The 20,175-nt window shown below is 37.4% G+C and overlaps 4 protein-coding genes across 4 annotated transcripts in view; 2 read left to right on the top strand and 2 right to left on the bottom strand.

Moving 5' to 3' along the window:
• The window catches only part of LOC134797237 (sodium-coupled neutral amino acid transporter 9 homolog), a 59,013-nt gene extending 55,396 nt beyond the window's left edge, over positions 1–3,617 (bottom strand). The window contains exon 1 of the mRNA XM_063769462.1: positions 3,508–3,617. Coding sequence (XP_063625532.1) covers positions 3,508–3,587 — 80 coding nt within the window. The 5' untranslated portion in view covers positions 3,588–3,617. The remainder of the gene's footprint in view (positions 1–3,507) is intronic.
• Positions 1–20,175, top strand: part of LOC134797418 (phosphoglucomutase) — a 192,382-nt gene that overhangs the window by 67,480 nt on the left and 104,727 nt on the right. The window lies entirely within an intron of this gene.
• LOC134797432 (S-adenosylmethionine decarboxylase proenzyme) overlaps positions 1–20,175 on the bottom strand; it is a 439,106-nt gene that overhangs the window by 347,032 nt on the left and 71,899 nt on the right. The gene's annotated exons all lie outside the window — the stretch shown is intronic.
• LOC134797403 (fatty-acid amide hydrolase 2-like) lies at positions 13,709–19,501 on the top strand. Its single transcript, XM_063769626.1, has 11 exons — positions 13,709–13,954; positions 14,158–14,284; positions 14,908–15,079; positions 15,446–15,570; positions 15,939–16,028; positions 16,448–16,593; positions 16,698–16,780; positions 17,268–17,451; positions 18,013–18,132; positions 18,445–18,582; positions 19,253–19,501. The coding sequence occupies exons 1-11, from the start codon at positions 13,724–13,726 to the stop codon at positions 19,394–19,396; spliced, it is 1,560 nt and encodes a 519-aa protein (XP_063625696.1). The 5' UTR covers positions 13,709–13,723; the 3' UTR covers positions 19,397–19,501.

Raw genomic sequence — 20,175 nt, 5'->3', positions numbered from 1 at the left:
ATCAGGTGCAATGACGGGGTTAAATGACGCACAAATTAACCGATAAACGATACACGGTGACTCAAGGGCCGAGCGGAGACGTCGCCGCCGCCTGCCTTGATCCCTGGCTGGTTTATTCCGATTCGATCACAATTTTTATCATACCTACGTTATCACGTCCATTTTCACTTGATTATCACTTTTACGCGGTTATCGCATGCGGAGCCGCATGGCACTCCGTTGTGCGTATTCGAAATTCGAATGCAATATCAGGCGTGGCTCACTCCGCGATTTCATCGCCTTGCTACCGATTAATATGAAGACCGCCTAGCCGATATTTTTTGTATCTTTGAGTCTCTCAGGATTTATGTACCTACCCAAACTGATATCTACTTAAGTGTGTAGGTACACTTCAGTAGATATCACACATGTAGGTACACATTCTGAATATTCTGATAAGACCAAAAATAGCAACGCCTACATATGATCGTGAATCTATTTGAATGACGATTAGCAACATATTATTAATTGTAATTTGGAGTATAAATAATTCATAATCAGATGAAGCCCAGTTTCAACTTCTTATCTATATAGGTACAGAGACAAATTAATAATATTGACTGGTAGTTAACATACAAAGTTGTGTTTCAAGACATATATACATATATAGGTATTGATGTAGATGGCGTCAAATAGGGGCGTCAAAAATGCATCTTGCATGTAATGTTGCAGGTTGCAATCCTCATATTTTCGAATTGGATTTAGAATTTTTAACTATCATCGTCGTTTAAGTGTCTATTTCTGAGTCGGCTTAGGGGATTACGTTAGTATTTAACGAATATCAAACTGGTGACTACTTACCATCAGGCAGGCCATATGCTTGTTTGTCACCGACGTGGTATAAAAAAATCATAGCGCTAGTACCTTTGAATAATACTTCGCTCGTAGCGTTATCTAATGAATGCGGCTCGCGAACTTAAATTGGCAGTCTGTGTTGTTTACCTGTCTGCGCTGTATATAGCACGTGCCAAATAGATTGTGCTCTTTGGTGCATAATAGATTCCTGACGAGAGTACGAGACAACCAGTTTACCTACAAACATTTAGGCAATAAATAAAACCATATCTTATAATGGCTATAATCTCTTATACATTTTAATAAAAAAAATAGTATAAGTAAATTAGGTATTATACCTAGCTAATACCTACCCAGATTAGCTCCGGATGGCCCAACCTAAGGCTCCAAAGTAAGCGGTTGCTTCAGGGCACCCTCAGCATCAAAATCTCAGGAATAGGTCTAATTAGATCAGACGAATGATGTCTAGATCTAGATATATGCCTAGTATTTAGAGCATCATAACGTCCATCCTTACCACGCCTTGGCTTTTTTGAACTTTCAAACTGAGGACTGAGGGGTGTGTATATTACACCTTGCTTCGTTTATAGGGTGGCAAACAAGCATACGGCCTGCCTGATGGTAAGCAGTCGCCGTAGTCTACGAACACCCTTAACTCCAGAGGTGTTACATACTCGTTGCCAACCCTTTAAAATCCTGTACACTCCTTTTATGAAGAACCCCATACTAGCCGGTCGAGAGAACCGTAAATTTTATTTGTTTGTGTAGGTACAGTTAGCAGCAGAAGTTGCTAAGCGGACCGAGTGTTCAAAATTATCTTGACGCGACTTTATTGTTAAGAGAATAAGAGCGTGTCAAGGTTATTTTTGAACACCTCGCCCTAGTAACTTCTGCTGCTGACAGTACATACTATGGGTCCTTAGAAACAGCCGACAGTCGGTTTTCCTCCATTTCGACGTTTTATCTGTTTGCATTAATTATCGCTGCCCTTTCTATTGATTTATTAATTGACACGCAAACTGCGACATATTATTATGATATGATGACGAAACTCTAATCGATATTTCGTCATCCTAGTGTTTACTGTTATTTATAGATGGGGATAAATCTATGCAATTTGGTTATACAACTTAGGTACCTAGGTATTAGGTACTTACCTAGTATATCTATGTTAAATCTAATTAACGTAGGTAAGTGTAAAGTCCTTAACAAAGTCGTGCTTAGAATTTGACAGCTAATGTAGATGGTGCTGTACACTTCCGTATGCCATGCAGTCACTCTGGTCGTCAAAAGTCGAGGTTTGAAAATTCATCTGTACCGTACAGCGCCATCATCTTCAGCGGTCAATTTGCATGGCTTTTTAAAATCTAAAGAAAGTCTGTAATCTAAGGTCTAGAAAAAAAAACAAATCACATACCATTTACCTACGTCCTCTAAGTAGGTAGGTAAGTAATTACATATTTTAAACTACATAGGAATGTAGGTACCTACCTAATTTTGAATCCTAAGTAGGTATAGATTCCAACCATATGGAGTGATTATTGTTCTATAAGATCTGGAAGTACTACCTATTATTATAAATAAAGCACCTACCCAGGTACTAACAAAGATGAAACACAACACACAAAAAATTCCGTGCACAATACTGATGACTTCTTTGCTGGCAAAGTGCTGTCATAGGTATATACTACTTAATTTATTCAGGCGCTTTATCTTTATCTAATTGTATTGTAAGACATAACAAAAGATAGACCGGTACTTACTACTTATACATAATGTATATCAAAACACGAAGTCAAAGATGTAAACTACTTGTATACTTATATACTGTACTTATATACTTAAAAAATATCTACATCCTTTTAATTTAAATTGAGCGCTGGTGGCCTAGCGGTGCGGTGTAAGAGCGTGCGACTTTCAATCCGGAGGTTCAATTCAAACCCCGGCTCGTACCGATGAGTTTTTCGGAACTTATGTACGAAATATCATTTGCTATTTACCAGTTGCTTTTCGGTGAAGGAAAACATCGTGAGGAAACCGGACTAATCCCAATAAGGCCTAGTTGTCCCTCTGGGTTGGAAGGTCAGATGGTAGTCGCTTTCGTAAAAACTAGTGCCAAGCGGACCCCAGGCTCCCATGAGTCCCATGAGCCGTGGCAAAATGCCGGGATAACGCGAGGAAGAAGGAGATCTACATCCTTTTAAAACCTAGACAATAAGTCTAACGATTCCCCACATTTCAAAACAAAGCGTCCCGTTTGGGCTTAGGTCACAGTCACAGACCAACTTAAGGTGGATTTCACCTGTTCCATTTCTTGGTCCAATGTACATTGCATCTCACTCTCTCATTAGGCAAAATGTGACAGGTGGAACCACCCTTATTAGGTACCTACGTCTAGAAGCAGACCAATGAAATAATAAATACTAGCTCTGTACCTATGTACACATAGGGTGGTAGGTACCTACTCTTGAAAAGCACTAAGTATCCAGAGGTACATACTTTGTTAGACGAATAAATTTATGTTTACCGGAGCGTGAAATAACACGAGATAAAATAAGTGACGCAGAAATAAAACTCACTCGAATTGGAGTTAAAAAGTCACACAATATCCTGCAGCGTAAATCAACAATCATATGCCTCATAGATCCATGGTCAAACATTAAAAAGACTCACTCAAAATGGTCGTCAGAAGCCGAATTTCCTGAGCTCTGCGAGTCATGTCTCACGTTTCTGCGCGCGTTAATTTTGACCATCACGTGTACGGGGCCGCGGTCAACGAAGTACTGATAAAAACAGTACAGCTTCAGATTTATCTATTGTTTGGTTAGAAGAAATATATTAAAGTATTGTATGAATTGTATGGGAGTTAAGACCTTTTAGTTGTGTTTAGGGTGGCATATGCGAATCTGAAGAAAGGCAATGAGTGCAATGACCTATTAATGTAGTCAATTTATATGATGTATTCGAGTTGACCGTTGAAATTTTACGAATTTTTATAATTTATTACCTGCTGAGAGAGAGATATTGGGACCTCTTTAAAAATAAAACAGGAAAATTTTATAGCTCTGTTAAATACCTCCTATCCAAGTATGTATTTTGCGAAAATAAAATGTTAAGTATACTAGGGAATTAATCAAATTCTTTTCTATTTCTGTTTACATCTTTACAAGCTTACTTAATATATATAATTCTCTTAACTCAAGTCTACCCACTTACCTACCTGAGTCGGCTATGTAAGATTTTATTATGAGCAGAGCAGGTTAACTGTGGCGTGATTGATTGAAGGTTTAACTGTGTGCGACTGATTTCACTACTCTCATGAGTCATCTCAGTTACCCCTTTTCCAGGCGGCAAAAATATATTCCAATCGAGCTTTGATGGTTCATTTCCCGAAAGTGCAATCTAATTCGAACCTTAAATCGGCATGCTAAAGTTGAACTTCTATTGGCGCGTATGTTGTCGATTCTATAAATCTTACTATGCCTGGAAAAGGGTTAAGTGGTAGAGTTGCAATAGGTAAGTAAGTCTTGTTTTTTTAAAACTATGAATTACTACACCATACATTTTCTATGCAAGAAACAATTAGTTGGGGAGCCGACGATGCTAAATGAGTGTTTACTCGAGCGTCGTACAGACCTATTGGAATCGAAATATTAGATGATAAGAAGAAAAAAAAGTTATATAAAGTTTTTTTTCCAGCGAGTCGGAAAGCGTCTACAATTTTTTTTTATTTCGGGGTTGGTCGAGGGTTAAAAAATCGTTAAGCAGTTTGTGGGTTTGGTCGTTTTTTTCCACGTTAATGCTATATTTTTTCTATAACTTAATAAAACAAAAGAATACAGATTGATTCTTCTTACTCTTCTTGGTGCAGCACGCTGGCTGGTGTTCCACAAGGCGGTGTGCTGTCTCCCCTATTATTTTCTATATTTATCAATTCCATCACTCTTAATATCTCTTCTTTCTATCACCTCTATGCCGACGACCTCCAAATTTATTCGCAGGGTGCTCTTAGTGATCTCGATTCAGTCATAGAGGGCACGAATCTTGACTTGATGCGCTTATCCAATTGGAGTCAGAATTATGGCCTTAGAGTAAATCCACTGAAAACTCAGATAATTGTGATTGGCAGCCGTAAGCTGATTTCCAAAATCGACTTCGCTAAGCTTCGTCCGATAGTGTTTGATGGTATCCAAATTCCTTATTCCAGCCAAGTGAGAAATCTTGGCGTTGTTATGGATCGCTCTCTATGTTGGGTACCTCAAGTGAGTGAAGTGAGCAGGAAGATGTTTGCCGCTATTGGGCCTGAGAAGGCGACTTAGTAATTTTCTGCCTATACCTACTAAAATTGCGCTTGCTCAAACAGTTAATTACTTCTCCCCATTCTTGATTATGCTGATATCTCCTATCTCGACCTTACTGAGGAGCAACTCAATAAACTTGAGCGCATTCAAAATGTCTGCATTCGGTTCATATTCGGGTTACGCAAATATGACCATATTTCCAGTTTCCGATCCCAACTCAAGTGGCTCCCTATCCGTCATCGTCGTAACTCTCACATACTTTCTTTTCTTTATTCTATACTTTTTAATCCTGCAACTCCCCGCTATCTCAAAGAACGTTTCCCTTATGTTAATTCTCTTAGATCCTCTCAAAATTTGCTCCTATCTGTGCCATCTTCCTCTTCCAAATTTTATAATTGCTCATTTACTTTTTAGGCAATTCGACTATGGAACTCTCTCCCTGTTGAGTTAAGACGTTCTCAATCTATTACCTCCTTCAAATCAAACCTTAAGGAATACTATCTTTCCCTACCTTCGTTTTTATTTTTATAATATTGACACTGTTGTTTCTTTATTTAATATATACTTTTTATGTATGTGTGTATGTCTATGTATGTTTATGGTTATACGTATTTAAGTATGTTTATCTATATTAATGTTTTGTGTTGTTTAGTTATATTCAATTCTACTTTTCATATTTTTTCTTTGCGCCACCTACCGTATATTCTAATTCTTATGTCTCCGATACCCAAAGGTTGTCTGGAAGAGATCGCTCTTAAGCGATAAGACCGCCTGTTGTTACCTCTATTGTCTTTGTTTATGTTATTGTTCATTTATTGTAAACTACGTGTATGTGAGGTGTGCAATAAAGAGTATTGTATTGTATTGTATTGTATAACACTTATTTGTAGGCATTTTCTTAATCTGACGAACACAAGTTGGGCGCCTAATTTTTACATTGTAACCGTCAGATTAAGGAAATGCGTGCAAATAATTATCAGATTTAGTAATAGCGCAATTCTAGCGTTAATTTGGAGTAATATGACCAAATACACAATCTGCTTAACAATTTGTTGAACCCCCCACCAACCAAGGGCTCATCATAGATGGCTAAAAGGGGTAAAGGGAGACTACACGGGGTAGCAAGATATATTATCACTCATATCTTAATCTGACGCGCTCGAGTAAACACAAAAATCCCCTCTTGGGCTCCCCTACCACAATTAAATGAGCGTTCCATACTATTTCCTTTGGGCAGTACCTCATAAGTCATAGTTTAAAGTTAAAAAAACAGGCTATAGATGTTGTATATAGAAAAATATCTGGGAAACCGAGCTTTGCTAGGAAAACATAAAAACTACAAAAATGCGCGTTTTCCCAGAGATAAGACCTAGCTAGATCGATTTATCGCCCCCAAAAACCTCCGTATAGCATATTTCATCGAAATCGTTAGAGCCGTTTCCAAGATCCCCGAAATATATATACTTATAAATAAACAAGAATGGACTATGGACGAGGAATTGAAAATAATACTGACAGAATATAACAAAAACAAATATTTATTATATTTACATTAATGAAAATAAATATGTACCTAATGCAAACTTTGTTACAATTACTAATAAAATGGAAATAAACAGTGTCTGCATTTGTGAAGTTGATTCAGTGTAATTTTTCATAAATTTTTTTTTGGAAGTAACCTTAACATGAAATTATTAATTTACAATAAAAAAATTCATACATGTGGTCTATTTGAACAAAAACTACATTTTTCAAAAGCTGAAAACAATTTTGTCAGACAGTCAAGTATGAATTACCTACATAAATGAGATTTAACTTTGAAATACCATACTAAAACTACAATACTAAATAATCACTCAGTTTTATACTACTTGCCCTTAAATTTGTTTTTATTATTTGGTTGGAAATCCTAATAATTTAAGTACTACACAAATAAAATTAGTTAATAAAATGCAATTTTACACAATCTCACAATCTTTGTAATAAGTAATGATGTTATTAGTGAAATTATTCATATACATAGGAGAACAGGACAAATTTAAGTGATATTTCCACACCTGATAGCACTCCATCGACATTTTAAACTGCCAGAGTATTCCACGAAATTGTCTGATGGATAGAGGTTTTCTTCCATGAAGACACAAGAGTTATAAAGTTCAAAATAGATTTTGGAATATGTACAGAAAATTTTACGCAGGGACTTAGGAGGTTAACCATTTGACATTCCTTTTCCTTTCTACTCATTCAATTTCGAACCGTAATTCTTATAGTAGAGATGCGTTTTTGTTTTAATTATGACAGCAAGTATAGCCGTTACAAACTAAAGGGTTAACTTAAAGAAACATGTGCTTTTTGAAAGCAGCTTATAAGTAATTTATTATTTAAAAAAAATTGTTACTAATAATGTGTCAGATGTAGGGACCTAGGATCAAACAATCTTGAAATCCATAGTGAGGTGAAGTAAAGTTGGTTACTGGCCTGAACCTTACCATGTGACCCAAGATTGCTTGTCCTGATTATGTGTGCTTCAATTGACAATATTTGCCAAATATCTGTGTCATGTCCATACATCGGGGTTTACGGTGTGGGAATGTTTTAATACACTATCCAAGAAATAGGTAAAAACTGTGATAGCCAATACTATTTTACCATTTCTAAGCACATTTGGAGCTTAATTATTTTAAATTCATAGTTTGGTAATTATTATCAATAAACAAAGTAAATTTTTCATTTTTGAAATCATTCCCGCACCAAAAACTCCGCTGTATGGTCATGTCAGAGTTGTAGAGAAATATTTGTCAAATATTACCAAAGGAAGTACCTGCTTAAAAAGATACAATGTTTTAGATGTTGAAACCCAAGTATCTCATGCAGGCTTTATGTGCTTCTATGAGATGACCGCAGTTTTCCTCTCCTTTCTCCATTATGCTGGAAATAAAAATATTAGCATGAATGTTAACCCTTTATAAAGCATAAGTGTTCAAAAATTATGCAAAATTGAACCCTATCACTTTAATAAAGTTCATAATCAGATGGGGAATATATTCCCTATGCCTTATAGTTCGTTTTTTTTTAGCATTAGAAATAAAGTAAACAATCCTGATGTGTCTTTTAATTAAAAAACGCATTTTAAAAATAAGTTACGGCAAATATGTAACAATTATGAATCTAATACAATCATTTATATTCTTCTGCTTTCATAAGTAATAGTTACTGATTTTTAAAAAGCGTTTTTCAATTAAAAGACATGTCAAGATTGCTTACCTTCTTTCAAGTTCTTTCTAATGCTAAAAAAACGAAGTATAGTGTTAAGTTAAGAATTCTTAGTAATCCTTTAGTTTAGGCTGCAGATCACCTCAACTACTAGACGGAGCACACATAAGACAATTAAGGTTACCATACATTAGAGGTCCCATACCACTTATTTCAGTTGCGCCAACAATTACATCCAGTAATCATGTAAATTAAATTTTAATCGCAAAAATTAAGCTTTAATGGTGATCCTGTAAGTGCTCTGTGAAAACTTTCCTTACTTTCTAGTTTACTGTGTAGTTCCAAGAAGGAATATTTAAAAACATACAAATCACATGTTAATTATAATGAGGTTGACAATATATTTGTCGTAATCAGATCAATTCATGTGTCATTCACAAAGTCATGATTAAAAAAACAAGATTAGTAAGGATTTTGCGGTTATCCTGGCAACGGTTGAGCAAATACATAGTAATAAGGAAGTGCTTAAAAAAATAGCATAAATCTTATGTTTCTCGATTCAATTCACGCCAAATTTTTGAGCATATAGTTATTGATGACTGTAAGCTATTTGGAAATAACTAGATATATATAATTACCGTGATTGCATAATTTATAACTCGAGGTAAATACGGAATATAACCTTACCAAGCATCTCGTACTTTCTTCGTTTCCGGGCAGGCACAGCAAGGCTTCAATTTCTTTTCCACTGCTGCCGGAGCCGGTGCGTCGGGCATTTTAGCTTCCACGGCTTTTGCGTTGGTGCTTCCCATTTTGCAGTAATTTCTTAGATTAGCAAAAGTGATGCAATACAAGATACAAATTTAATGAATGAAAATCCAATCCACACCGCACGACCTTCTGTCAGTGTCAAAAGTGTCAAATTCAAGGTCATTTGTATTGACTGTTCCGTTTACAAAGTTAGCTAATTGCAGAATTTCAGCACACGGTCGTGATAAAATAGTATTAAAACTCATTGTTTATATAATATTATTGCATAATAATTTTTTTCCATTTTATATATGATCACTTTTCAGCTTTTGATTGAATTAATTTTTAAATATTTATAAGTTCTAACATCAAAGCTACCTCAAAAAAAGCTAGTACCATTGAACAGGCGTTTGGTGCAAGGCTTATTAGATCTTACTGGCTTGTAATAAGGTCCAAAATTAAATATTATAAAATATAAAGGCCAGAGTTCGCCCAGAAGTCTTGGCTTGATTAATTCGTATTCTGATTTGTCTGGCAAAGCTAAGGGCTCCTCTTCACGTTGGGCCAACGCCAACGCCAACGAGGGACGCATTTATGCGTTAGAGGGAGCAAGTGATATTGCTATCTCATTCTACCGCATGGCTGCGTCCCTCGTTGGCGTTGGCGTTGGCCCAACGTGAAGAGGAGCCTTAAAACCTTTACAAATTACACATCTACCTTCTTCAAGAATCACTCTATCGGTGAAAACCGTATAAAACCTGTTCAGTAGTTTTTGAGTTTATCGCGAACATACATATATACATACAGACAGACGCGGTGTTGTAGTGATATCCATTTGAAATTTCCAATAAATTTAAAAATATTTAAATAAAAAGCCTGGGGCTAAATTCGTTATTGTCATTTGGCGACTCGTGACATTGCTAGTTGTCTGGCATGGCTAAAGACTTGTGCTTTGTGCTTTAAGCAATTGCCAATTTCATACACATTCCATAGGGTCTACAAAAACGCCTCACGTAATTAATGGACATCCCCTTATAGCCACCTCACCACCATGTCACGACTAGTAGTTAAAAAAGTCGAATCGTAAGTATACAATGCAGTCGATTATATCCCAAAACTTGTTATTATATTAACACTCCCTCGCCGGTACTGGTAAAACTTGAATAGCAACAGTTATAGAAAGAGACGACATAACGTCACGCGTACACAGTCGCGCTTTGATTAAATTTTGTTTTGCAGTCCAATGCAAACATTGAAAGTGAACGCCTGTGCCGTTTTTAAAAAGTTACGAAAGCGAATGGTTTCTGTATAATTTTGGCGGTTAACGATTCGCGTGAGGTGAGATGCTTTTGTTTTATTTAAAACTGTAGGTAACATGTATATTATTGTTGATTATTTATAATGTATATAATACGGTTGTGGAAATCTACCATTAAGTTATAATATATGATTAAGTGATTGTGGGAATTGTTTTACATCCCATGATCCATGAATAAAAGTTCGTGTCAAGTACTGTTCGAAGTTCTAGAAATAATCTACACTTACCTACAGTTTATTTTATTAGGTTGAATTTTTACTTAGGTACTGTTACATGTATATGAAATGTAGAAGTAGGTACCTATACCTATAGGTAGGTACGTGGTACGTAGGTACCTACTACTATTTAAAATATCTTTTACTACTTTTTGCTGCATGTGTCACTTGTGTCAGTCAAAACCTTGACTCCGTTGACCTAGCCGTAGCCGCCTAAAAACATATGTTTACAAAGTGTAATTTTTCAAGTGTTTGTATATTTAGTAAAATGTTGGTATCTTTACCGGCACAGCTATGTTATACCTACTATACAATCAACTCGATATTTTAAACCTTGACTTAGAAGAAACAAGTTTCGGTAAAGGTTGTCTGGAAGAGATCGCTCTTCCAAGGCTGTCTTTTGTCACTAACTAAATCGGGGGCGTTTTTGTCGTCAATCGAATTCGTCGCCGTGATTCGAAGAATCAACAAATTAATGAACAGAAAAAAACCTGTTATTTCCTTTTCTCACGCTCTGAAAGTGGGTAGTTGTTGTTTTCTAAAGTGTGCAGATAATAATAAGTTTCTGCTCTAGAATATACTCAAGCTAGATCATTCATCAACGTAGGTACTTTCTTTATTTTTTGTACAGTACGTTTTTTTCCTTTTTTATTAAGACAAGGAAGTCAAATTTTTGTTTAAATGGATTTGTTGTACAATTTCCATTAATTAACTCCCCCTTAATTAATTCCCCATGCCATAAATAACGATATTTTTACATACATTTTTAATTGAAAGTACCCTGAAGTTTATATACTTAGTCGTGTTTTAATGCACATGTATTTTAACTTTCCCCTTATTCGAAATAAAAAATAGAATGTTTAACTCGGGTGAAAGGCACCATATCATCCCTTGATTAACAATCTAAGTACCTACTATTTAACTTGATTATAATACTTAATTATAACCCAACTAGCAGACAACTAGTAGGTATTTCTGCACGTTTTTGCCAGTCGCGTAAGTTCCGAATATAACCAAATGAAGTCCAAAAACCCGCTATTTCACGTTCTGTTACATCGTGCGTAACAGTTACGTAACGATTAACGTTTACGTCTACCTGGCGTAAGAGGTCGATGACTTTATGTGTGGGTTGCGTTTGCGCACCCTTAAATGTGTGTCAGAGCAAGACTAGTGAATAATAATTACTGTCAATTTCACAATGCAGAGTGAGTCATCGTACTTGTCGAACACAGTTGTACTTACAGCTTTTTTTGGCGGTGTGAGAATGCAGTTTTACATCGCCCGAGGCTGACTTATGACTGAGCTTTTGGACACACTCTTATACCTCCCGTATCTTTCTATTGAGAAAGCCTACCCACCTACCTACCAACCTACCCACTAAAATCACACCGAGTTGCCCATAATGTACAGTTTGGAGGTTGCGAACGTATGTTGATGTTTGAACTCATGGTGGCATAGATTTAGACTAAGATAAGTCTGCAGCGATTGTCCTGTGCTGTGAAAATCGTTGCAGAGTTATCTTGGTCTAACTCTAGGTAGGTATTTTAAAAGTTCTGTACGGCTGTAACCCGTAATCCCTGTCTCTTTCTTACAATTGCGCTTGTTAGAAAGAGACGCAAGTCAGAGAAAGACAAGGTCAAAGTCTGTTGAACTGTTGTTTGTTGTCTAGTCGACAATGCACCTTGACCTCCGGATTAGGGCTTGCATTCCGGAATTCCGGAATTTCGAAATTCCGGAATCTCGGACAAATTTTCCGATATTACAATTCCGGAATTGATAACACTCAATATCGAAAACGAAATATCCGGAATTGGATTTAAGTACTTTTTGTAGGTTTTAATACCTTTATTATTAAAAATTGTTAAGAAACTACACTGTACGGGTGTTTTTTGTCGTTATTAAGTGCTTCTTAGTCATTCAGTGAGCTATAGTATAGGTATATTTTACTTTTCCGTTTGCTAAAGCTGTGGGACAAAATGGGCTGATAATAAAAACATAAAAAAACAATAAAGCAGAGCGATTTACTTGCTTAGAATAGTCAGAATCAGAATAGTCTGAATCCTACATAAGCGAATTTGTAGAATTGAAATTTAATAATATTTGGACTTTTTATCTTGAATTGAATTCAGAGAAAAAGAGGTTTTCTCTATTAACGATTTCGAATCCTGTAGATTATTAGATATATTCTGAATCATAATTAGGAACTAGGAAGGAAAAAGCCAAACTTAGACCTTCAACTTCTTAAATAACACCACTACCTACTAGGTTAGGAAGAGTAGGAAGCTATTATATTTAACTATATTTTATAAAATTATGCATCGAATGGTTTGCTAGCAACTATAGTTTCCTCAAATAAATACCCAGTATCATTGAAGTGAATAAAAGTAACCATTTTAATAACGTGGTAAAAAACGTACCTACTTTAAATTAAATTTCTGTTAAACAATACTAATTTTAATAAACGTAAAGTATAATAATTTCACATTTTTTGTTGTTTTTTACTAAAAAATCGAATAAAAATATGATAAACCCTAATTCCGGAACCAGTTCCGGAATTTCGGAATTGGAATCCAATATCGAAAACAGTTCCGGAATTGGAAACCATCCGATATTGCAAGCCCTACTCCGGATTACGTCGTTTTGATGCCTATCTATTATATTATGCGACAGAGGCGCTCACCCTGGGAGCCTTAACCAACATGAAGTATGGAAATAGTCACGTGACTTCGTAGCACCTGTAGGGCTATGACGGTCGGCTCTTTATCATTTGTCACCATGCATGTCACGTTCTAACAAATATGTTAACAGTGCGAAAGTCACGCATGGCATGACAGGTGATAAAATGATACCGCTTCTAATCCCGATATGTTTTCTTTTGGTTGGGCGTTTGTCGATGTACGATTGTCATCTTGTCATCACATTCGTTAGTTGACTGGTGTCAAATAGTCCACAAAGTTGAGCCAGGAAAGTTCACATTTTTGCCACGTCGAGTGCGATCATTTAGTTTCCCTACAGCCTTCTTCATTTCACTAATTTAATTCGTAAGCTTTTCTAACAAGACGTATAATTTTTCACAGAAACGCGACCTCAAAATGGCGTGCACAACATTCAAGTCGTTCCTGACTTGCCTCCGCGTATTCATAGACAAGATGATAGACTTTTTCTTCGGCCTGTACTGGGACGGCAGGAAGCAGTCCATTCCTGACCTGAGTAAGAAACACGCGTTCCTGGCTGAAAGCACCGTCACGCTGGCTCGGAAGATTAAAGCAAAACAACTCAAGTCTGAAGATTTAGTGAAGGCTGTCATTGAGCGAATAAAAGAGGTAGGTAGCTTAGAGCCCTTCTGAAAGAGTGGGACCAAAGTAACTCTGCATGCTATTTAAAATGACTAAGTGTGAAAATGTCATATGAAAATATGACGTTTGTAATGTCACTCCCTCATAGGCCCTATTGAAGTCGGTGCAAAGTTAGCTTAGATGGCCTCTAGTCAGCTGGATTTAGTGAAATCTGTTTTTTCGGTTTTTAGGTGAACCCCATCATAAACGCAATAACGGAAGACCGCTTCGAGGCCGCGCTAGCAGAAGCCAGGGAAGTAGACAACCTCATAGCGGCCGGACTTTCTGAGGAGGAGGCGGCTAAAAAACCATTCTTAGGTTTGTACTATCTTTCCTAACTAGGTACCCCACATCGTGGTGGGATTGGGATTGCATTTTTCTTAATTGACCGTGGACCAGGCGCAAATTTCGTCGGTTGCATCCCGGGCGATAAGGACATAAGCTGCTTGTGGGTTGTTGGTGGGTTGAGGAACGGCAGCCACCCAAACGCGTAGCGCGTTTTTATCCTGGTCACGGCACCAACTTGTAACAATCTGACCTCTCTTAGCGACCCAATCATTACAATAAAGTTTACAAAAAGTCAGTAAATATTGTGCTGCATAATATTCAGCAGCTCGCCGTCCAAACGAAGTGGCAGTTGACGTCCACGAGGGCTTATTACACATAAATAAATAAAATAAATAAATTATCATTTACTTCACGAGTTATCGCCCGTCATACTATTGGTCAATTTGGTCATGGAGATCTATTCCTGGCTCGCGGGCTATCTCCTCCACTTTTTTCTGCCTTTGACATTGTCTTTCGATATCTTTAACCTTAACTGTCACTATAGTTTTATAACGTACCTACCCATGATTAAAATATTTGTAAAGTATTTGAACTGACTCATAAAGTCATAATTTATCTCTGGACCCCACTCCAATCAAATTGTATTTCCTCAGGAGTCCCATTCACAGCAAAGGAGAGTCAGGCCATGAAAGGCTTCCGGTATACCCTGGGACTTTGGTCGCGGCGGGAGCTTCGAGCTGATGAAGACAGCGAAGCCATAGTCCTGCTTAAAGAAGCCGGGGCTATTCCAGTAGCTCTTACTAACCTCCCAGAATTACTGCTTTGGTAAGTCGTGGTAGTATAGATAATATTTCGGAAGTATTGTCAAGTAGCCTTAAGCTCGTGTGATGGAAAGCCCTGACTTATGACTACCTATAGCCTGTAACTGTAGAGGTGTTAGGAGCGTGGAGATACGATACGAGGGTTTACCATGGTACCGAAAAGATTCAGCAAGAATCTTCTTCTTCTTCCTCGTTCCCTCATTGCTGGGGATCGAAACCACATGTGATTTGTCTCCATTTTGTGCGGTCATATTCAGCAAGAATATTGATAAATGAAAGGTGTCGACGTGGAATTTTCACGTTATCATTGTAATCGGCCATTTATAACTGTGCATAGGAATCCATCAATATCGTGATATTTGTTCCACAGGCCTGAAACCCGCAACCCGGTATACGGGATGACGAACAACCCCCATCACACTGGACGAACGCCCGGCGGCTCAAGCGGCGCTGAGGCAGCCCTCACTGCGAGCTACGCGACGCCTATCAGTTTGTGTAAGCATTCAATCTTGAATACATATTGGAAAACAAAAATAACTTCTACAGTTAGACCAAGCTAATGTGACAGCGATTTTGATAGCCCAGACGGTGCAAAATGTTATTTAAACGTCATAATCTCATAGAAGTTAGACGTTTAAAAGAACAGTTGCACCATCTCACCTGGGCTATCAAAATCGCTCCCAAGATGCCAACTTAGCTTGGTCTAACTCTACTTCTATCACTTCCTAGATATACCTACTGGTATCTTAATGTGGTTATGATTCTGAATGCAAAGATAATGTAAGAATATTTCATTAGAAAATAAATTCACAACTATATTTCTATGGGTTGCGTTATGATTTATGATTATCGTTTCGTTTAAGGTTCTGACCTGGGAGGATCCACCCGTATGCCAGCTTTCTACTGCGGCTTGTTCGGACACCACACTACTGCTGGAACCACGAACATCAGAGGTACCTTCACATATCAGTTCCTTTATATCCTGGTCACGGCACCAATTTGTAACAACCTACGTTTCTTAGCAATCCCAAGTATCCCAACCCAAACCCAATCTTTGCAATAAGCTTAACTAATAGTAAACCTAATTGCTGAAGAAAGTGTGTCACAGACATATCAGCTAGCACCTAGCAGTAATTTTTCTTTGAATTAAAAAGAAACCTTTTGATGAGAATTTCATTGTATTAAACATTAAACACAAGGTTATTCAATGCTGATAACTTTATCAAATAAGTGTAAATTAATCTAATCAATAATTACTTCGTCAGTCATCTTTATTTATCTTTATTCAATGATTATAAATAATGTAAAACATTGTTTGTAATAAATGAGCGAAAAATCTAGATTGTAAATTAAATTATCAATTGTATTCCAGGAGTGATGTTCCATAAAGGTGTCGAGGAGTCCATGTTCAGTCTGGGTTTCATCACAAAACATGTCGAGGATTTGGCTCCGTTGACCAAAGTCATCGCAGGAAATAAGGCCCCACTTCTCAAGTTAGATCGTAATATTGATATCAAGGTATAACACTAAACTAATTGATTTTACATAAATTGTGGTATCTTCTTTAATTAGGGAATTTCATAAATTTATGTTTTGATAAATAAAATACTTTTGTATTCCAGGACATAAAGTTCTACTACATGGAAACGTCTAATGACTGCCGAGTAAGCTCAATAAGGCCAGAACTCAAGGACGCTATGACTAAGTGAGTAAAGTACATGTAAATAGTACATTGTGCAACGAGGGAGGTAAGTGACATATTGCAAACGAGAGTCTATAGATTCACGACAACCGCAAGCTGGAGTGAATTAAAGACTCGAGTTTACAATTTTCTTTTCTCCGGAGTTACACACAATGTTTTTCATCACACTTGCAAAGAAAAAACTAAATTTTAAGCGGATCGATAAAATCCTTCTAAAATACAGTAACTTGACAGTATCTTGATAATCCAAACTGATTGTGACCGAGACTAATTCGAATAAACAAAGGTCGGATAAACTAATTCATGTTTTTTGGGACGAGATCAAACAAAAACAACACCTTTTACCTTTTTACATAAAAATAATACAGTATAATTAAAGTTTGACGTAAAAATTAACGTTAAAATATACAATACCTGTAAAAAGTTGGGATAACTGAGGGTTCGGATAATCGAGGTTCTATTGAAAAGATAAATGCCCCTTGCTCCACAGCGCAGTATCAAAGATCAGCAAGCAAGTGTCCCCAGAGAACAGTCCACAGCCGTACCACCACGAGGGCTTCGACCACATGTACCAGCTGTGGTCTTACTGGATGAGCAAGGAGCCACATAACTTCGCCAGTCTGTTCAACAATAACAAAAGTGAAGCTAACGGCTTTGTGGAGTTCCTTAGATGGGTGAGTTAGATTTAGAGGGATTTAAAAAAAAAATGTAGGCTTCGGCCACATGTACCAGTTGTGGTCTTACTGGATGAGCAAGGAGCCTCATAACTTCGCCAGTCTGTTCAACAATAACAGAAGTGGAACTCCACAAAGCCGTTAACTTGGCTTTGTAGAGTTCCTGGGATGGATGAGTGACATTTAAAGGGATTTGCTACCACATGTACCTGCTCGTAAGGTAAATATAAAGTGAGCAAGGATATCTAATATTTTGTCAGCTTGTTCTAATATAATAATTCTATTGTCGTTCATTACAATTTGGTGCCGTGACCAGGATCAAAATGTTCTGATGTGTTTAAAGATTTATGTCTTTAGGGCCTGATTTATTTATGTAAGCCATATACATATAAATCAGGACCTAAAGACATAAATCTAAGCATATCCCACAAATAGTGAAGAGTGTGAAGACTGGCTGATTGTGTTTTGGATAACAGTAGAATATTTCATTTGGTTACCTAATTAAATATGTTTTAGTTTTTTAATGTCACTGCATAAGTCACAAATGACATCTTCTTTCAGATGTTTTGCCTAAGCAAGCACGGTTTATCAGCTGTCATTCGGTTGCTGGAAACGCAGGTCATGCCACTGTATCCCAACTGGGCTGAGAATCTTACCAAGCAATGGAAGGAAGATCTTTTGGTAAGTTTGCAAAATACATACATTATTCTGGTCGTTTTTTTTCTTTACCGATTAAATAATTATAACATACTTTTTATCTTGCACATTGTAAACTACTTCATTAAAAAAACACATGATTTAACGAGGTTTCTGACGACTTTGATGGGTTCCAACTGGGTAGTAGCTCATGGTTCCCGCTCAGGGTCACCTTGGACTGTCGTAAGCTTGCTTGCTAGCTTGTCATAATATTTATTACTGTAAAAAGCTGGTAACCTCATAGAAAACACGTGGAAAATCCGACAAACCCTTACCATCGTTGTATACTTGTAACAGGAAAAGCTGGGCGACAACGGAGTCCTACTGATGCCGAGCGCTCCGCACGCGGCCCCGCACCACTACTCCTGCTTCCTGCGGCCCTACAACTTCTCCTACTGGGCCTCCGTCAACGTCCTGAAGTGTCCTGCCACTCAGGTATATAATGTTGGTTTAACAAATATAGACCAGCGTAACTTCGTTTGTATGGCGACGGCTTGATTCGTATACCTCTTAAAGCATTACCAAATATGCTAGAGTTCGACCAAGAAAAGTCTGCAGCGATTTTGATAGCACACGCAGTGCAAGTGTTATAAATTTTAGACGTCATACTTCTATTATATTATGATGTGTAAATAACACTTGCACTGGGTGTGCTATCAAAATCGTTGAAGACTTTTCTTGGTCTAACTCTACGTTTTATTTAACATTGTCACACGTAGGTAATGTTACTTAGACAATAACTGAAGAAAAACAGCTTATGTCAGTTATGTCTGACCTTTGGACCCAATATTATGCTGTTGCGACAAGGAATCACTCATTCATCGAAAAAACAATAGGTAGGTACTTATTATATCTTTAATACTCGTACTACACATGTAATGTTATATACCTACTGCTGTTTTTTCGCAATGATAAACAAAGTCAAAGTTATAAGCATTTATTGCGAACATATTAGATAGGTACCTAAATAATATCTCTTTGATAACATGCACCGAACGTAAACGTCGAGCGACGATATATTTAGGCGTGTATAAAAGCCTCCAATATTTATTCTCAAAGCATTGCTATGTATGATCGACATTTCTAACTGCTACCTTGTCCACAGGTGCCCCTGGGCGTGAACAGCCAGGGTCTTCCCATCGGTATCCAAGTGGTGGCCGCTCCGTACAACGACGCGCTCTGTCTCTCCGTCGCCAAGTTCTTGGAGAAGGAGTTCAGCGGGGCCGTCATGCCTTGCAAAACTCTATAAATAATAGCTTAACCCTTTACCAGGCTCACATTTTAAAAATGACAATCGAATGTCAGTCTTACTCATCGAAAATAGAACACATGTTAAGTGCTGTTAGCCTGGTAAAGGGTTTTAAGGGCGATATAGATAGGAAATGGCGGGTCAATATACTAAATTCTTTGTGCTCAGCGTCCTTGCTGGTTGTATGTCTGTCTTAGCACGGTAGGTAGGTAGGTAGGTACCCAGTGCGTCAGGCACTCAGGCAGCAGATTCATTTGAAACTTTTATAGTGCTGGCTCTAAACTATAGTTCGTTTTTAGGGTTCCGTACGCAAAGGGTAAAACGGGACCCTATTATTAGGGTTCCGTACCCAAAGGGTAAAACGGGACCCTATTACTAAGACTCCGCTGTCCGTCCGTCCGTCCGTCTGTCACCAGGCTGTATCTCACGAACCGTGATAGCTAGACAGTTGGAATTTTCACAGATGATGTATTTCTGTTGCCGCTATAACAACAAATACTAAAAACAGAATAAAATAAAGATTTAAGTGGGGCTCCCATACAACAAATGTGATTTTTGACCGAAGTTAATCAACGTCGGGCGGGGTCAGTACTTGGATGGGTGACCGTTTTTTTTTTTGCCGTTTTTTGCATTATGGTACGGAACCCTTCGTGCGCGAGTCCGACTCGCACTTGCCCGGTTTTTTTAGCATTAGAAAGAAGGTAATCGATCTTGACAAGTGTTTTAATTGAAAAACGCTTTTTTTTAATCAGTAACTATTACTTATGAAAGCAGAAGAA

The sequence above is a fragment of the Cydia splendana genome, chromosome 15 (genome assembly GCF_910591565.1).
Source record: "Cydia splendana chromosome 15, ilCydSple1.2, whole genome shotgun sequence".
Taxonomy (NCBI): domain Eukaryota; kingdom Metazoa; phylum Arthropoda; class Insecta; order Lepidoptera; family Tortricidae; genus Cydia; species Cydia splendana.
Note: the sequence above shows the minus strand (reverse complement) of the source record. Positions and strands in the feature narration are given on the sequence as shown.